This window comes from Natrix helvetica (assembly GCF_964273705.1).
Source record: "Natrix helvetica genome assembly, chromosome: 4".
Classification (NCBI taxonomy): Eukaryota; Metazoa; Chordata; class Lepidosauria; order Squamata; family Natricidae; genus Natrix; species Natrix helvetica.
In genome coordinates, this window is record NC_138550.1 from 96,872,249 (window position 1) to 96,893,128 (window position 20,880).

Sequence of the window (20,880 nt, forward strand, 5' to 3'; positions counted from 1 at the left end):
ACTGAGACCATATGCACCAAGGACAGATTCCTTGTGTCCAATCATACTTGACCAATAAAAAAGAATTCTATTCTATTCTATTCTAAAAGAAGGAAATTTTATTCTTCCTACTTCAGGCAATTATAATTTTGCAAAGAAAGGACAGCTAAGTAGGACAATCGCTATAATATTCTGAACCCTTCTTCCTGGATTGCTATTCTTTGCTTTCCTGCCAAATGACATAGATTAAAAATAAATCTATGGTCTTGCCTATTTTTATTTGTCCATTGTTGATTTTGTTTAGGGTTGGTGTTCCCCGTGGCATCTGAATCCATCAATATCCCTCTGTTCTTTTTTCCTGCCTGCCTGCCTTATGCAGCATTGCATTGTATTTAGTGTTTCATTTCAAAAAGCTATCGCTGAGAATGCTGTGATCTGACGTTCAATTAAAGACTAATGAAAGGAGCATGAGGTATGTAATTGCATACCAGATGAGTTGTAGGAAGGTACAGATTGGATAAAAAAATATATTTTCCTTATTTCCTGCTAATCATTGCATCTGTTGATCTAGCAGAATCACAGTCCAAGTTCTTAAAATTTCAGATACCAGCAGCATTACTACTATGTTCTCTATAACAGCGGCTTTGAAATATTTGTAAATTCAAGGCCTACCTGTGAGCACCACTGCCTTAGACTGTTTAAGAATAACATTTTAATGAAAACATTAAAAATATTTTCTGCCACCTTAAATATGTAATCAATTTATCATATTATAGGCTTTCATTTCATGGAGTATGGGGCCAATTATATTTTTAACTACTTCAAGTATACATATCGTATATTAGGTAACTAATGAAATGATTTCTAGTTTACTATAAAGCTTGCCATAATAAATCTGTTCAATTTTAAGATTACCTAAGCCTTTTTATTTGTCATTCTTATTCTTATTTATATAAAACATGATCCATACACATGATGTTTTACAGAGCAATACAATCATCACAAAGAACCTTATGACACCTTAAGCAGTAGAAGGCTTACTATCTTATAAACGTTTCTGAATTACAGTGCACTAAAACTTAACACATTTATTACAATATAAGCTTTAGCAAGCAGGGTCAATGGACCTTGATGATCCATAAGAGAAGAGGTGATAATACTTTTAAATATATAATAGGCTCTTTATGGATGGTGCTGTAAAACAGTAACCCCTAAACCTTTGGATACCAGGGACTGGTTCTGTGGAGAGAGGCTTTTCTGCAGACCGAAGGGAGCGTGGTTTCGCACACCACCTGCATCACACGCATTTGCAGGCGGGGCTTCGCTGATTTACATGGCCTAGTTTCTGGTACGGCATGGACCGCTACTAATCCGCAGCAACCTGGGGACCAGGGGTGGGCTGCTGCAGGTTTGCACAGGCTCAAGAGAACCTCTAGCTAAGAATCTGCCCAGTTCAAAGAACCCGCAAATACCACCCCTGGCTTGCCTTGCCCACTCTGCCCTGCTCCTCCCAGGAGTCCCCACACAGCCTGTTTGGGATGCCAGGTAAGTACAGGGCCCACGCGGAGGCTCAGGGAGGGTGAAGAACAGGCCTCCCGGAAGTTTTGGAAGGCTAGAAACAGGTATATTCCACTCTCCGGAGCCCAGGGAGGCGTTTTTGCCCTCCCAGAGGCTCGCAGGAAGCCTCCAGAGCCCGGGGAGGGCGAAAAGGCACCCATCCCGCCATGGAGGCAGGAGGCCAACTAGGCCATGCCCTCCATGCAACCTGGCAGAGAACCCATTGCTAACATTTTTGAAGCCCACCCCTGATGGGGACCCCTGCAGTAAAAGATGGATGAAGATTTTTAAGGTGCCACAAGATTCATGGTTATGTTTATATAAGCTTTCTAACTTGCTGGGCTAAATGAATTAGTGCATTCCCAGAGTCTATGTTTTAAAAACCAGCAGTCCTCCTGGTTTCTACAGTTCTGTTCCAGTGGGGTTAGGGTAGGCCCCTCATTCTTTCAACTGTTGAACAACAGGCATCTGAAGTTCCATTTTCCCCAATATGAAAAAAAAGGGCTAGTATTATTATTATTAAAGACAGAATTCTTTTTAAGCATACACCCATATTAAGTCGAACGGCACTTGTTTGGGCGCAAGCTTGATTATAAGTCACAGATTTGGATCTGTTTGAGAAAAGTGAATTATTTGAGACAAAGGCTGAAAACCATTGTCATGTCCGATCCATTTAGTTTTGCTTCTCCTTTATCCATGATGCTGTTCATCTTCAAAACTAATGTTAATGAGATATTGGCCATGGTTTAAACAATTGGGTTTTTTTTCCTGCCTGTTGTTTGATTTCTCTCTTATAGTTCATCTATTTTTCCCCCTCTTCCAAGTGTCCAGCTCAAGAATGTATCATGCTGTAGTTGGGAGCCAACATCTAGCAATTAAATACCAGTGCTGTACAAAATAAGATGATTTGCGTGACCTTGATGCAGTTGCTTGGACTTCTGAGATTATTGCTAGTATTGGTTGCCAAAAATAAGAGATGAAACCTGGATTCAGGTTATTCACAAACAATAGCAGTGCAGACGTCATACAGAAGTAGCTCTGCAGAGTTTTCACTGCCCAAGGCATTCTTGCTAATGGTTTTTTTTTTCTTGGTTGCTTTCTTTGAAGTTGGACTATGGCTTTTGTTTGTTTGTTTGTTTGTTTGTTTAAGTAGTGCTACAAGCTATACAACATGAATTATTATTGTTGTCAGTTGAACCAGCATGCCTCTTGTAACTTCCCAGTCCTTTTAGCACTTTAGCACTTAAATTTATATACCCCTTCATAGTGCTTTTACAGCCCTCTCTAAGTGGTTTAAGAGTCAGCCTATTGCCCCCAACAACCTGAGTCCTCATTTTATTGACCTTGGAAGGATGGAAGGCTGACTCAATCTTGAGCCTGGTGAGATTTGAACTGCTGAACAGATGGCAGCCGGTGATCAGCAGAAGTAGCCTGCAGTACTCCACTCTAACCACTGCGCCACCACAGCTGATTTGTACAGGTGCTTAAATATCTTAGAAGGATAAATGAAAAGGGAAAAGGGAATGATAGACATTCATAGATAGGCATGGGTTCAAATTACTTAAGAAACCATCTTACCCCAATGGGACTGGCCCACCCCACCCGCATCATCAGAAGAGGCATGCTGTAAGCCCTGTCAGCCAAAAAATTCTGGCTGGAAGGATCTTAGGAGAAGAACCTTTTCTGCCTCTTCTACCCTTTGGGAAATCTTACATATACACCCCTGAGCTGCTATCTGCTCCCACCCTTCTGACCTTCCATAAGGACCTGAAGACCTGGCTCTGCCTCTGGACTTGGGGCCCCAATGGGATAGCATCACGCTGGAGGTGGTTGATGGATGAAGAGGAGATCCTCCCCTCCCCCCTGCCCATCCCACTCCCTTTTCACCCATATTTTAAATGTTCTCTGATTTTAATGTTATTTTTATCATTTTTACATTTATGTGCTCGGGTTTTATAGCTTTTAATATTCTAAGCAGTTCAGAGTTGCCCAGTGGTGAGATGGGGCAAACAGATTTGATGATGGTGATGATGATGACAGACTTATTGGAGAGAGTAAAACTGTTTGCTATTAAGAATAATAGGAATCACAATAAGAGAGTTAACTCCTGAGTAGATAATTAATAGGAGACGCAATGTTTTTTAAAGAAGAAAATCATTTCGTATAAAGGACAGCTTTTTTGGCGGGGGAGGTAAAAATATAAATAAAACTTATTTGACTAAAGAACAGAGAATGAGATATTCATCTAATATCTAGATTCGCACAGAATGTAAATAATAACACCTTTTATATGGTTTTGGCTTAGCATATTGTATGAAATTGACAATTATCATTTGTCAATCATACTAATGGCTAGCATAAGCAAACAGACAGTTCTGGTTTATCGCCATTAAACCATGGTTAAACAAAATAGAGCTTAGTGCAAAGAATGAACCCAGTGATAAGAGTTAGATAGCAATCTCAATCGGTTTGTTGGTGATGGAGGGAGACCATCCCTTAGAGAAGGGGTAGGCAACCTTTTCAGCAAAACGCTTCCACTTCAACTCTTATTCGGGGTAAGAGAAATGAACTATACCTATGGCAATCAGTAATTTTCCTTTTGAATGATGCAATATGGTCTCGGAATTCTGGGAGACTGCTAATAAATTATTGGGGGTGACATATGCTTCTTATGGTCCAGATTGCCTAACTCGGCTTTATAACATTCCAAACAGATGGCCATTCAGTCTCTGTAGGTATTACTAATGAAGATGGGTTCTTGTACTATGAGTCTTCCAGGAGCTGTGATGGGTGAGGTTTGGAGACTGAAGATTCTGTGGTTTGGAAGATTGTGGATCAGGCACCTGACTCTCTTGCTTTTACTGTCTTTGTTTGTATTTCTGCTGTAATCCACCCACCATTGTCTTTTACAAGATGGATAGCCATATGAGCCTTATTTATAAATACGTGCCTACATATATACTTACATTGTGTTTCCTTTTGGGACAGCTGCATAAGGATGCGTCAATAAATAGATGCTCCTTCAAAAACAATTTCAAAACTTTCTTGTGAGGATTATATGTTAAACAAAGCATTTACTGCACAAAACATATAGAACTCTCAGCCTCCTGCCCATCCACCTTTTTTGTTTGTTTTATTTGTCGTTGAGCAGTTAAATTATAGCTCAGAGTAGCCTCAACCTGATCCGAGTTGCAACAACTATGTTTTACTTGGTCCATAGAATATGCAGTAGAATGGGACGTGGTGGCTCAGTGGCTAAGACACTGAGCTTGTCGACCAGAGAGGTCGGCGATTCGAATCCCTAACACCATGTAATGGAGTGAGCTCTCGCTACTTGTCCCAGCTTCTGCCAACCTAGCAGTTCAAAAGCATGTAAAAATGGAAGTAGAAAAATAGGGACCACCTTTGGTGGGAAGGTAACAGCAACCGTGCGCCTTCGGCGTTTAGTTGTGCCGGCCACATGATCACAGAGACATCTTCGGACAGTGCTGGCTCTTCAGTTTTGAAACGGAGATGAGCACCACCTCCTAGAGTCAGGAACGACTAGCACGTATGTGCGAGGGGAACCTTTACCTTTACCTAGAATATGCACATTCTTACTCTGCCTTCCTATAGGAAAATCTCTATTGAGAATAATTTGTTATTCTACAGGGGGGCTGTTACCGGTACTTGTAGATGTTTGAGCAAATGAAATATGTCAAACCCAGTCACCAAAGATTATGGTTATCTCAAGGAAATGTATACATTTCTTGTGATAATAGTACTTCAGTGCAGCGTCCAACAAGCTGTCTCCTCTATTCAGACTCTTTACATGTGAATTGTCTTTATGCTAGCATATCTTCAAGAGGGCATATAGCTCTGGCACAAGAGTTTGGGCTGGACAAGAATGGAGAAAAAGGAGAAAATATGAGCAAGCAATATGGTGCCCATCTGAAAAACAACTAGAAAATGAGTTGTTTTCCTCTTTCCTCTGGAGAGGTTAATTATTAATGACAAAAAGGGGTGGGAGTCTGACACCATCCATTGTATTGGTAACTTGAAAAATATAATTAAATGCCAGGGCAAGAAAAGCCCCCCCTCAAAAGAAACATTTTATTTTACCCTTCCAAATATGTATAATTTTGTACAAATTAACACCAGCAACTGATTCTTTTTTGTTATTGTTTCCCTAGGACACAAAGGGTCAGCCATTGTTACAAGATCACTTACCGGCACTTGGAAAAGACCCTGACTCAGAAGGAAATAACCAATATTCATCAAGCCATTCAGAAATCGGTAGTACAGGAATTTGGAGTGGATGGAAGATTTTGATTTTTCAGTTTTGAATTCTCTGGGTTACTTTTTTTTTTAATTCCTTATTTTTGTTAAACAAATTTCCATTATGTGGAAACCTTTATGTAATACTAACACCAATAAATTACCTTGCTGGTTTGAATACATGTTGATTATTAGTTCTTATATGTAGTAGTGTGTCCATAATATCTGCTTTGACCGTTTATTCCATGAGTTTGAGATGCAAGTTCAAAGTTTCCCAGATTGTTTGAGATGAAGACACAACTGCACAATACAAAAGGGACCTGTAACAAAATATTCCTTGACAATTTCAAGGAAGTGGATTATGGATACAACAAAGAAGCTAACATGGTCCATGACAGGCCAGGAATTCTGTCAGAGAGGTTAGTCATCCAGCCAGAGTTGAAGAGCAACATTTATCTGACTTGTCTGTCTGTCTGTCTGTCTGTCTGATTCTATCTATCTATCATCCATCCATCCATCCATATCTATTTATCGTCTGTCTGTCTGTCTGTCTGTCTATCTATCTATCTGTCTATCCATCCATCCATCCATCCATCCATCCATCCATCCATCCATCCATCCATCCATCCATCCATCCATCTATCTATCTATCTATCTATCTATCTATCTATCTATCTATCTATGGAACTTCTTAACTGCCCATCTCCCTCACAGAGGGGCTCTCAGATGTAGAGAGTGAGGAAAATCCCCTTGATGGAGTTAAGCCAGGGTGTTGGATCTCCATCAACGTCATTGATCTTATTCTTAGAGCAGAGCAGGGAGCAAGGACAGAGAAATGGTGAGATGTTTCCAACAAAGAGCCCATCATCAGCAATGTTCTTAAATATGTCAGATGCAAGTATAGCTCAGTTGTGTGCATTGGCATGGAGGAACCAAGGAGCTTGCCTTAGTTTGACTTTGAAGCTGCCAACACATCCTGGAGATGATTGACTCCTGGTTTCTGAGATTGGCAACTTGCTTGTTCAAACCCTTTAGGCTCAGAGTCTGAGGAGTCTGTGACACAAAATATGACATTTTTCTTCCTATTTGAATGCATACTTACACCAGGTGTGGAATTTGTTTACACATTCATAAGAGAGAGGCTACAATGATCATAAAAGAGACTGAGGCAGAAGACTATCCATCCCTGGATTAATTAGACCATTGATCTGTTTTTAAGTGGCTAAAAGAAACAAAGACCAAATTAGTAGTGGCCCATATTGTGTGTCTCCATATTAATAATGAAAGCTATGGCTCTCTTATTATGTAAAGCTAAAGATGATTTCAAGATGTCACTTTGATAAATTGTATATAATTAGCTGGCATGGCTGGAATATCTCATTCTTAATTATCACTGTTATATATTATTAATAAAGGTATTTACATTGCTGTACCAAACCATCAGCCAGGGGACAACAGTATTTCAGAATTTCAGACTGGGACTTGCATTTAAGAATTCTGCTGCTTTGAAAAGGTGAAGATGCTTAGCCCATATTGGCCTAATGCTTTCAATCCCAACTTCTTCACCTTTTCTGTGGCCTGGCTGCATAGAACATGGGTCTCCAACCTGGGAGTTGAAGTCCACAAGTCTTAAAGTTGCCAAGATTGGAGACCCCTGGCATAGAGGGTCGGCCTGCTTTTCCCTCTGGATTCCTCACCAGGATCTATCTCTCCAGTTATCCCTGCAGAAAAAAAAAACCCTCAAACTGTTCCTGTCCCCCAGTAGGGGAATATCTGGCCATTTGTTTTGTGCAGCTTTGAGAATACTGTTATTACCCATTATTTCCATCCCTGAACATTTCTTCTTTGATTCTTGGGATTATTCAGATAATTTTGAAATCAGTCTCTAACATTCAGAAAGAAGATTTGCTATGGCATCGTTTCAATGTATTCCTTCTTTTCAGCCTCCAGTCATTTCAATTTATTACCCTACTAAGAATCCTGGCTATCTGATACACTGCCCTCGCTGGAAATGGGTTGTTATATGGAAATTGTCTTGGGAAGTCTGGTCCTTACAAATCCTGATACAATTTCTGCCTAAATTTATGTAGACGAACAACAGGAAAAGGGACAGACACTTACAATGCACACATCACAATCTGAGGCTATGTTTGGTGCATATGCACATAACGTCAATGGCATTAGGACCATGATGGAATTAGCCATCATATGATAACTCATTGTGCGTTTGTGTTATTTGCTAATTGTGTTGAGTCAACTCTGTGTTAAACAGATTAAGTGGCTACCCCTGATGCAAAGGCTGTAGGTGCAGAGAATAACATTATTATTTTATTTATTTATTTTATTAGACTTCTAGACCGCCCCCTCTCCCCAAGGGGACTCGGGGCGGTGTACAGGTACAAATTAAAACCATACAGACAATAATACAAATACTAAAATCGAATTAAATACACCCCTGTACAAATTTATAAAAATTAAAAACTTAACCTTAAAACCAAATCATAAAATTTAAAAATACAAACTGAGGTGGGAAAGCTGGAATTAGGCCAGGCCGGCTAGATGAAACAAGTGGGTTTTGAGTTTCTGGTGGAAGGAGCGGAGGTCCGTGGTCGTTCTAATGTCAGGGGGAAGGTCATTCCAGAGGGTCGGGCCCGCCACAGAGAAGGCCCTTCCCCTGGGCGCCGCCCGCTGACACAGTCTAGTGGATGGCACCCTCTGTGTGAGCGAGTCGGCCGAAGGGATGTGAGGGGCAGGATGAGGCTACATGAGGCTGGCTATGAGATCTGCCCTGATATACTGATCCAATACAGTGGAGGTTTCTGTCTCATCATCAGTATTTCATCTGTCTGCCCATTCACCTCCACATAGGTGATTTGGGACAATGCTCAAGCATCAAGAAGTTGCGAGTTCTCCAACGCTAGAGTTTTTAAGAAGAGATTGGACAACCATTTCTCAGGTTCACTACCTGAGTCTCCAAGGTTCTCTTCTGTTCTGTTCATTTCATTTCATTTCTTGAGTACCTACTCAGATATCTTCTCCATCAAGAACTTATTCAGTGGTGTTGGGACTGGCCTCCACAAGGTTCAACCTATTCCTCCAACTTGGCATATACACTGTTGGGATGTGAGGGGAATGTTTATAGTAGCCTGCCCTATAGAATTAATATAAGAACTGCAGTTGTTGTTGGGGGGAAACCCCTCCCTCCCTGATAAGATCACAACAGGGAGCTTTTGCAAGACCTTGTATTAATCCCAAGGAGTCAAATATTTCAGTGGGAAGACTCCTACTTCAAATGTGGGCCTTGTGAATCAGCTTTGAAAGAGGCAAGTGAAGAAAAATATCAGAGGGATGTATTTCTGGTCCCTCAGGAAAAGAACTTCACTTACGCAACTGAAAAAATCAGGGTTGCTTTTTGTTGTTGTTGATTACAAATGTTCAAACTTTTACTGTTGCTTTGAAACACAGAGTCCTGGTGTTCCAAAATAAACGAAATACTTTATGTCGTTTCTTCCTAACTGACACTTTGAACTCCCTTTTCAAAAAAATTGGACAATTTAATTGAAAAGGGTTTCCCCTTTTTTTCAGATCCTGTTATTTTTCCGAGTTTGCTTCAAAAGTCTTTGAGGAATCTGTTTTTAGAATGCTTTAACTATCTGTGGTAGCAAGAACATTTGATTCCTTCCTCCCCTCCATTTCTAGGAATAAGTGGCAGCTTTATTAGAACCTCCAGGAAATTCTTAAACATTGTGCATGTCAAAAAGAGAAAAATCTTTGTTGAAGAACAAGCTCTATTTCTAGAACCAGTATATACTTTTATTCCCAGCTAGCGTTCCTGATAAAAAGATCATTTAAAAAGCAGAGCACCTAAATGTTGCCATGACAAAGAAAGATTCTGGACATTGACTTGAAATGACCCTATTTTGTCCCCAGCGGGTTCAATTCAGTTTTTCGTCCTAAGGACCAGAAGCAATCTCTGTGTTTTTCCTTCCCTAAATCATCAGCACAATTTAATTCAACACAGCCTGTATCTATATCCCAAAGTGAAGAGTGTGTGTGATAAATTTGCACATCTGGGCCAAAGGTTAAGGAGAAATATATTTTCAGAAATTCAGAAAACTCAGAATTAAGTTCCACTGACTAGGTGACATCACGTGTAACTAACCTTAAGAACTAATAGTAAATTCAGCTATTTGTGACTGCTGGCTATTCAGACCAGCAGGTACGAGTGACATGAAATAATCTGTTCAAAAGAAGACAGAAAAAGAAGCTATTCTTCATTTGTTGTTGACTTATGGCTTCCTTCATAGGTTTTTCTTCTGGATGGAGGAAACCAGAACACAATCCACATTTATTAAAATCAGACGAAACAAGCAACAGATTTTTAGCCATATCATCCAAATGTCTTTCCCACTTAACTGTAAGTTTAAAGGACATGATAGGAAAATTGCCTCTCTTCCAGTAGTCTCTACTATTGGAAGAAATGTCGATCTATGTTCAGTTCCGAATGGGGAGAAAGACTCTGGAAACATGGAGGCTGTTTAGAAATATGGTTTTAATGGTGGACAGGATCCAGTGGTGAGTTTCAGATCCCATTGCAACCGGTACAGTGCAACGGGGCCCGGCATCCTCCACATGAATGTGCGCAGCACGCGCATGCATCCTACCCTCCAGCGACACCTCCGTGAGCCTCCGCGACGCTCCAGCTGCTCAGTGGAGTGTCGCACAAGCACTGTATGCCCTGTGTGGGTGCACGTAAGCGCCGAAGAGTTTAAAGACAGGTAAGGATGACGGGCGGGCGGGTAAGCCTTCAGGAGCACCGTACCGGAACGGTACCCGGTGCTCCGGGCAAGCACCGATACACCCATACCGGGGGCATACCACCTGCAACCCACCACTGACAAGATCACATGCCTTGAAGATGTTGGGTAAACAAAAATAAGGGGAGAGATGCTGAGAGTGCCTGAGTTTTATACCCTCTCTAGGATTTGAATTTGAGCTTGTATTCTGATTGGTTGTCAGACTTCCATGGGCCCATACAGGGGGAACTCTGTAGGCTGTCCTGAATCCCAGGCTTGGTTGAGCCTTGCTGGATGATGTAATCTTCCCAGGTGCTATGTGGTGAGATGGGTAGAGGGCTAATCCTATCATGTCTTAATCCCATTACCCTGGAGCTGAAAGTGGTGGGGGAGCTGCAGGAAGCTGCTTTGTCTTTAAAAAACATGTTTCGCCTTTTCTCATCCAGGGAAATATAATATTCTGCCTTTTTAATATTTCCCAGAATATTTCATTCTTACAGGAAATGGAGTGGGTGCTAACTTCCTGCACTACCGTGGCATGTCCTTAGTTTAGAGTTAATTTTGAGAGGTCCTCTGTGTTCTCTGAGCTTGGTAGTATTCTTGCAGACATTTCATCATCATGCTCAGCACTGATGATGTAACCTAGCTTGGGTAATGAAAGGTCTGCAAGAAAACAGCCAAGCTCAAAGACCACAAGGACCTCTCATTTCAACTCTAAGCTACAAATATTCTTATCAACTGATGCTTTGCTATTATAATTGTTCCAATACTTGGTGATATGCACGAGGAATATTTATATATCTGCACTCATGTTGATTGTACCGTGATAAAACCTATGGTGTTTGTGCTCAGTAAGGTAAATCTCTCTCTTACGACATTTTCCCCCTAGCCATAATGTAATGCATAATGAAATAAAAACATACACAGATGCAAATAGAAATATAGTTGTTAAGTGTGCAGACACGGTGTGGCTGGTGGCTAGATAATGGCAATACTTGGTGTTTCTCTAGTGGTTTTTCACAAAAATGCAGTGGAGTATTTTTCAAACATTAAATGAAAAAGCTCCCAGTTTTCTCTGAGAATCGATTTTTCTTTTTTCTCGGAGAATTAATCAGAGAGAGGTGTAGCAGAATAAGCCAGCCTTTGTCATAGGCAGCGGTGGGATTCACTTAGCTTCTCTACTGGTTCGCAAATGTGAGCGTTCATGCCGCATCGGCACATGCACAGAAGGTCACGTATTACATCAGAGCGTGTGGGCGGAGCCTCCCACAGCCGCGGTTATCAGTTCACCCAAACTGGAAAGAACCGGCTGAATATCACCTCTGGATAGTGACTGTTGATCAGACGACTGTCCTCTTGAAGCAACTTCTAGACGAGTTTAAAATATCACAAGATGGGATAATGTACAAATACAACTTCGATACGAAACACCTACTGCATACATTTACTATAGAATCAAAACCACTGAGTGATGGAAAAGTGCACTGAGCAAGTTGGCAGTTCTAAAGTCAATCTACAGTAAGATATTTCTAAGTAATGCAACATCTGATTCACTCATAAACCACGACACACTCCCTAATTCATCCAATTAATGTTCTTTCTCGCGCCGTGTGCCACTTCCCTCCTAAATTTCTTGGTTGTTTTGCTGCAGGTTGCAGTTTCCCGGGAAACTGTTTTATTCTTGTCATATAAAAACTGCTGGTGGGTATTCTTCAAAAATATAGGATAGTTTTTCAATATGCCCCACTTCGGTTCTTGATGTAGGTAGGGAAACATCATTTGCAGGTAAGAAATTTCTGATTGTACAATTCCTTTGCTTTTATAAAGAAGATGGATGGGCAACTTTTGCGTGTATGTATGAGTGAATGAGTGTGTGTGTGTGAGAGAGAGAGAGATTGTTGATGTGTATTCACACAGTGTAACTTCAACCCTTTGATTTAAAACCCTTGAGCAGCCACAGATCTCAAATATAGAAGATACAGTGTTATTTTGGTTTTATACTACAGTACACCAAATGAATGAACAAAGCTTGCAGTTTTGTGAACAAAACAGCCTTTCAATTTGGCAGCAAACCCCTGGAAATCAGAGAGGACTGTTGCATGGCCTTTTATGTTGCAGTTCTAATCTTCTCACTTGCATCAGCGCTTGTTGAGTGAGAAGAAAAGGGACCGTTAACAGCATATTTACAAATCTCAACAGTTCCACTGTTAGACTTTCTACAAGGTCTTCTGCCCACTGTGTGGGAACAAAACTACATTAGGAATCAAGCGACTGCCACCTGGGCCTTAGTATGTTCAATCTTTCAGGAAACATTTTGCTTCATATCAGGAGATGGAATCTTGAAACTATGAAGACAAGTGAAAAAAATAAACTTAGCCAAAAAAAAAAAAAAGGCATTCCCGCTCAGGTAGACTGCCCATGTTCGTGACCGTTTGGAGAATTTACTAGAGATCCATTCATAATATTTATTCTCTCATATTGTAAGAAGGGATAGGCCCATATTGCCATTTGAAGAGCACTAGGGCAGGACGTAGTGGCTCAGTGGCTCAGTGGCTAAGACACTGAACTTGTTGATCACAAAGGTCGGCAGTTCGATGGTTCAAATCCCTAGTGCCGTGTAATGGACTGAGCTCCCGTTACTTGTCCCAGTTCTGCCAACCTAGCAGTTCAAAAGCACGTAAAAATGCAAGTAGAAAAATAGGAACCAGCTTTGGTGGGAAGGTAAAAGCATTCTGTGCACCTTTGGTGTTTAGTCATGCTGGCCCTATGACAACGGAGATGTCTTTGGATAGCGCTGGCTCTTCGGCTTTGAAACAGAAATGAGCACCGCCCCCTAGAGTCAGGAACAACTAGTACATATGTGTGAGGGGAACCTTTACCTTTAGGGTTGGGGAAACAGCAATTTTGATGCCTCTATTCTGCTCCTCTCCATAGAATGGAGACCAGCCTGTAGAAACAAGCTCTATCGGCTCCATTAAAGGGAGAGATTTGATTTAAAACAGATTAAAACAATGGTTCCCAAACTTTTTTTCCTTCATTATCCAAAATTGCTTACCAGAAAGCTCTTGTCACATGAGGATTAAGCTTGTGACCAGGAAGCAAAGTCCCAGATGAACCCAGGATTAGGTACAAAATACATACATTAATTCCAAGACATAATAAATTGCAAAACATAAATAGATTTTTTTGAGGGGGCAGAAGGCACCTCTCGGTTTACAACTTTCTGAAAGGCTATATGAGACCATCTTACTCATCATCAGTGTAAGCATGACTGAAACTGGGCAACTCATGTTTGGGGCAGAATTTTTCTGTTAAACTTAATTAGTTTAAGCTGGGTGCCTTATGGGGTTAAAGAAAATAAAGCCAAGTATCACAGTATCTCTTCTTCAAAGGGGGGGGGGATTATAATTATTTCCACAAACTTAATATCTTCATTCTCATATGAATTATTATTAAAGAAATAATAATAATGACCAGGAAAGGGGATATCAAAGCAATTTGAAACAACAGAGCAGCTAAGCTTTCGATAAGGTATCTTGAAGGATGCATGACTGAGACAGTTAAATTTCTTATAGTAATTTCCCCCCAAAAAAATAATAGAAAGCAAGTTTTCCTAAACTGACAGTTGGGCGTGTACTGGGGGGAAATGAACTGTTCATTTGTGGACTCCAAAAATGATTCAAATACTATTTTGGGGTTGAAAGAAGATTAAGATTATAACAAGTATTCAATTGAACAATAGCCTATATGGAAACCTCATCTCCCATCTATCTCCTCTTAAAAGCTCTGTAGTTTTTATGTAATTGTAGAAGTCAAACAATCTTGTAATTCATTCACAGAGCACATGCACAAAGTCCCAGGTTTAATTTTGGCCTTTTGTGAGGAAACTTAAAATTGGGATGAAAATTTCCTATCACTGATCAGGGTAGATAAGGAATATATAACTCTGTGTCTTGATCATGGTGGCTGATGTTTATGACAGTTGCAACCTGAATCATAGACTGGGTATAGGTTAGGCTAAACTAAATTATCCAATAGCCTGACTTGGTAGTGTACCATCTAAGTTTAGAATTCAAATTTCTATTTCTTTATTTTTTGTTCCAATCATTTCTGTGGTATTGGAACTGGTCTTTCTGCTGGCTTACCTCTGTTCTAAATGCAATACAATTTATACTAAAATAGAATATGCAACAGGTATTTCCAGGATATGGATTTTGGAGTCCAATTTGTAGATTACAATTGTTTCAGAACTACTGTAAGACAAAATGCATTTGGGTCAGGAAAAAAATAAGGAAGTAAGATAAATAGTAATTGACAGGTTTGTCCATCTTTTTTTAAAAAAAGAGAAATTCACTAATTACTTCCCTTGGTTGACTAATTGGATTATAATTAGGAATTTGAATGGCATTCACATCAGAAATAAATGGAAAGCATGCTATTATAATATCTTTCCCCAGGTGCCATTCTTGATTGCTTTTATTGAACAGATTTGTACCTCCCAAATTCACAAATTCCATCACTCCACTGACGTTGAGATGTTTGTTTTAGAAACTTCAGTTCTATGCTACACCCAACTACATTGCTGTCTCCATATACTCGGGCATGTTTTTATATGCATTTTTTTAAACAGAAGAAGATATTTTCTGCTTCTATTTGATTCCATTTTGATAGAGCCAACTACTATTCCATGATCATATCAAGGGATATACAGAGGATGACACAGCAGTGATTTTCCAAATATTGGAAGGTCCTGTCATCCTTTGCCATGTTGAATAAGAGTGATGAAACTCGAGCCACAGACTACCTTCCCTTCCTGGAGAGGGCAGGGCATCATGCTACCCTTATAAGTCTATCGGCCTCCATAGAATACCAAACACATGGAAGAGGTCTATACTTGGTCCTGCCTATATAGGTGTCAAAACTGCCATCATATGCTGAGCTTTGCATTTGCTGGCTGCCAGTCTTCCATGAACTATGGCAGGGAGGGAAACAGATGGGAGTGGGAAGGGTTGGCAACTCGTTCCTTCCAGAGGCACCATCTCAAGGTCAAAGCCCTGGGAAACAAATCTAATGGTTCATCAACCACTGTTGAAAAGACCGTTCCCAAAATAATTTATTCAAATACAATTGGACAATAGGGGACCATAAGAGGGGAGGAATGGAAGGGAAACGTTTTGGTGCAAGAATGTTAGTTCGGTCTTTGCTATACTGTATTCCACTTGGCTTTTAGTAAAGTATACCTTTCAACTCAAATGGAGTTGAGGGTCTTTCCTGTCTAAAGGACCTAGCTGGGGCAGGTCTTACATTGCCTTGTTTCTCCAAAAATAAGACAGGTTCATTTTCTTTGGACCCCCGAAATAAGCACTTGGCCTTATTTTCGGGGAAGTCTTATTATTTTTGAAATGCAGGAGGCGGCGAGCGTGGTCACCTCATTGCTGCTACTGTGTTGCAATATTTACAGGGAGGGTTTATTTTCAGGGGAGGGCTTATTTTAGTGCATGCCCTCAAAACAAATACAGAACAATTAAAACTAGGACCACACGTCTTCTGAATAGCTTTTATCCCAAAGCTATAATTGCACTCAACAATGAACTAAAGGGCCACCATCAGTGAGCTATTGGACAGCACTACTTAGTCTGTTGTGTGGATGCTTGGGTGGTTTAGGGGTGGGAAATTATTTTGGTGGGTGGGTGGGTGTTTGGAGATTTTTATGTGTGTTGAGCCTGGCCTCTGAATGTTATGTGAATTTCGTTGCATGTGTAAACTGTGTATATATGTACAATGACAATAAAGTAAAGTAAAGTAAAAGCCCGATTAGGCTTATTATCCGGGGAGGTCTTATTTTGGGGAAAACATGGTAGATTTAACGTGCAACATTCTAAGACACAGTACATATAACTTCAGGATGCCTCCTTCATATGCATCAACATGCTCTACATTGACTACATACGCAGATCTGGAGTTGAGTTAAAAGGAAACACACTTTGTATAAAGCAGAGCACCTAAAGCCATCCACCGGTTGTCTCAGCTATGCATGGATGAAGAGATAAAGATAGCAATGAGCAGATATATTCTTTGGAAATTACTGGAAGGCTGTCATACCCTGGGCAAGGAGGCTGTGTAGATTTGCACATGGAAGCAAACATCTTGATAGCCATTGTTCTGTATCTTTGGTTTAAAGTCATATCTTGTTGCAGATAATTCCTGGGCATCAGCACAGCTAACTTTCTGGCTGCAGGATGCACGGTCCACCATTATTATGTTTCTAGCTCCATCCGTCCTGATAAATGAAGTATTGCTAGCAGTTAGCTTTAGTGTCCTAGCCAGTTATTAGTCCATGCAATTTAATAATAATAACAATAGTAACAACAACAAGCCAGCAATGTAATAACTTTAGAGGAAAAGGGGTTTGGGGGGAAAAAGGCACCTGAACTTGAGTTGGTTGTCATGACAACAGAATAGATTAGCGCTACAAGGAAAGAAGGAAGCAATATATTGTTCCAAAAGACAAATGACTCTGGCAAGGCTGCAATAGCTCAAAGTTGCTGGATGCCTGCAATCTCAAAATCCACATTAGGGACAGCAGATTTCTTTGCTGTAAAGCCACCTTTTGTGTTTTATCCGACGGTAAATAAATGTTTATTCAAACTTTATGACATCCTCTACTTGCCTGTGATGTGAATGATGTTGGGAAACTGCTTCTTCATCTATATGCAGACCTTTTCACTGCCTTGTCTCATCTCCTCAGGTGAGATTCAGAGACTCCACTCCTAACAAGGAGGAAAGCCTTGTACTGTTTCAGCTGCAGCCCAAACCAACCATCCTTCCAGCTTATTTTTTAAAAAATGGTCCCCATCCAGGTCCAGCATCAATCCATAGACTTCTTTGACAATAATATGCTATAACTCCCTCCAGCTGTGGGATTCACTTACCTTCCCTACCGGTTCGCAAATGTGAGCATGCACAGTGCTCGCACATTACATCGAGGTGGGTGGGCGGAGCCTCCCACAGCCACTGCTACCGGTTTGCCAGAACTGGAGAGAACCGGCTGAATACCACCTCTGACTCCCTCCCTTTGGGTGTCGGAAACACCCATGTCTGGACGTTGCTTTCTTACAATGTGCTCATTAAAATTTCTACTCCATTATCTTGGGAAAGCCACTGTATAGGCATAGGATGTGGTTCACTAGAAGATGATTTGTTCAGAGCTGGCTTAGCTCTGCCATAGTCCACAACGATGTACATGTTGGAAGGAAAATGAATTGTATTGTCCTCAGCCTGCCTGTAGACTACAGAGAAATTGACCACAATCAATTTCTGGCTCTGCATCCAAGGAAGTGATCCCCCCCCCCACTCCCCAATGAAAGCATGGGAATGCAGATCACTTCATTCTCTCTTGTACCAATGGCATTTCAATTGGCTGGCTTTGATGGGCATGATGCTTTTATGTGCACTGGGAGCATACGCACCAAAGACAAATTCCTTGTGTGTCCAATCACACTTGGCCAATAAAGAATTCTATTCTATTCTGTTCTGTTCTGTTCTATAATGTTTTGTTCTATTCTATTCTACTTGCAATTCTACTCTCCACCTTTGCTGGGCATTTTATACTGGACAGTCTCATATGAAAGCTCTATATTTTGGGTATTTTTAAAGCAGATTCCATTCTAGAATGAAGAAATTCCTTCCTTCCTTCCTTCCTTCCTTCCTTCCTTCCTTCCTTCCTTCCTTCCTTCCTTCCTTCCTTCCTCCCTCCCTCCTTCCCTTCCCTTCCCTTCCTTCCTTCCTTCCCCCCTTCCTCCCTTCCTTCCTAAGCAGGTTAATTCCTTGCAGGTAAAGCATTGGCTGTGTTTATCTCTGAACTTAATAACATTGACAAACGTTCTGGCAGTTTTTTCTTTCTCTCACAGATACCAGGAAGAAATGTAAAACTGTTCCTGCTAAAGTTGTTATTTCTTTACCCAATGAATATAGCCACACATCTCACTATAATAGGACTCTGAGTGGTGACCAGCCAACAATTAAAAACAAATATAACAACCATTAAAAGCAATTAAACATTAATAAAAACCAAGATGTCAAGACAACAGCATCCAAAGCTCAGTGCAGCCATTTTGCAGACTTCCCATGAGATCCCAAAAACCATGGATTGTTGGAAAAAACATGTTTTAGGCACCTTTAGGGTTTATAGGTATGGGCCTAACCTCCTCTTGTGCGAAATAACGTTGAAGAGGGCAGGACCAGACCAGTTTTCTTATCCTTCCTCAAAAACCATACCCACCAATCAATTGACACTTGATTTCCAGGCCTGAGTGGGAGGGGAAAGAGGCAGGGGAATCCACCAATCAGGGCCCGCATTCTCTGTGGTTTGGACAGATCACCTGACTATCAGTTGGGCAAAAGAGGTGGAAAGGGTGGAAATCAGGAAAGGGATCTTTTAAGTTGGCTTCACTTCCAGCTAACTGGAGGCTCAAGAAACAACTGAAGATTTGATGTAGTCCTTTGTTATTTTATGACTCCTCACATGAAAGTCAGTATACAGGTAGTCCTTGACTTACGACCACAATTGATCCCCAAAATTTCGATTGCTAAGCAAGACAGTTGTTCAGTGAGTCTTGTCCCAATTTATTACCTTTCTTGCCACAGTTATTAAATGAATCACTGAAGTTATTAAGTTTGTAACAAGATTGTTAAGTGAATCTGGTTTACCCATTGACTTTGTTTTCCAGAAGTTCACAAACGTTGATCCCATGGCCCTGGGACACTGCATATGTGACTGTTGCCAAGTATCTGAATTTTGATTACATGACCATGGGCTGTAGGTTGTAAGTGTGAAAAACACCCATAAGTCATTTTTTCCCAGTGCCATTGTAACTTCCAACGGTCCCTAAACGAATTGTTGTACGTTGAGGGCTACCTGTGGTCTGATAAGTCTTGGGGTTGCCACATAGTTGATGTCAGGGGAAAAATCACCCTGAAGAAAAATGAGGTCTATGGATCGGGCTGATTTCCAGCAGCATATGCATTAAGATATGAAAGAAAGAAAATAGTCTTGAGAAGCATATTCTAATTAATAAACAAACTTTAATACGAAAATAATAAAAGTAAATAAAACAGAAGCTAACTAATTGTTACATTTTGATAATAAAGGTTCCGTCTGCCAGCATGGCAGCCGGACAAAAGTTCAGCAGAAGCTTTTTCTTTCTCCTTCGTCTCTCTCTCTGGAATGTGTGAAGACATGCGCAATAAATCACTTTCAGATACCTTTTATGACCTGCGCAATAACTCTTTCTCAGTTTAACTCTTTAGTGTCAGTTTCAGTCAGTTCATATCTAGCAAACTTTTTTAACATTGTGACAGTTGAGGTATGCACTAAATGGGCAGGAGTATGGAATCATCTTTTTAAAAGGCTCATAGCATACATTCTAAAGCAGTGATGGCTAACCTTTTCCAGACCGAGTGCCCAAAGCGGGCATGAATGCGCATGTGCGTGGCTGAACCCTCCAAATACAATGCATGCAACCATGCATGCACCCCCACACATGCATGTAGACACCACCGCATGTGCCCCACCCCCATGTGTTCAGCGCCCCCCCTGCACATGCACACGTGCCCCCCCTGCGCACCGTCCCCCGCACAAGCATGGAAGACACCCAAAGACCAGCTGGCCAGAAGGAGGCATGCACGCATGCGCAGCAGAGCTGAACTGGGGCAACAGCTCGAGTGCCCACAGAGAGGGCACTGCGTGCCACCTCTGGCACACATGTCATAGGTTTGCCATCACGGTTCTAAAGAGTGGCCTAGAGATCGGCTCTCACCTTACAATCAGGAGGCTGTGTGAGTAGAGGCAGATATTTCTCTCTCTGTGCACAATGAAAATATATCTGCTAAATATAACTTCACATTGGTGGCAGGAAGGGCATCTGGCCAGTAAAACACTCAGCTCCATTCAGTTGCCCAGACTCCACCCACCAAGGTATTATGGGGTCGTTAAAAGGAGATGATGATACCATACATTCTATTAACAAATACACCCATCTTTTCTCCCAAAATCCACTCAGATCTGAGTTATTCTCCATCGGGTACAGTTACTCAAAGACATAGGTATTTATTTATTTATTTATTCTTCGCACTTCTAGACTGCCCCCTCTCCCAAAAAGGACTCGGGGCGGTGTACAGTCCACACAGCAAATAACAGATAAATACAAATATAAATATAGATATAAATATACATATGGAGGAGATTAAAAAGTTAAAAGAACTGTACAGAAGAATATGAATATGGCTCTAA

The 20,880-nt window shown here is 40.9% G+C and overlaps 1 protein-coding gene across 1 annotated transcript in view; it reads left to right on the plus strand.

Moving 5' to 3' along the window:
* Window positions 1-5,971, plus strand: part of FARS2 (phenylalanyl-tRNA synthetase 2, mitochondrial) — a 226,236-nt gene extending 220,265 nt beyond the window's left edge. The window contains exon 8 of the mRNA XM_081951382.1: window positions 5,709-5,971. Coding sequence (XP_081807508.1) covers window positions 5,709-5,847 — 139 coding nt within the window. The 3' untranslated portion in view covers window positions 5,848-5,971. The remainder of the gene's footprint in view (window positions 1-5,708) is intronic.
* The last annotated feature ends 14,909 nt before the right edge of the window (window positions 5,972-20,880 follow it).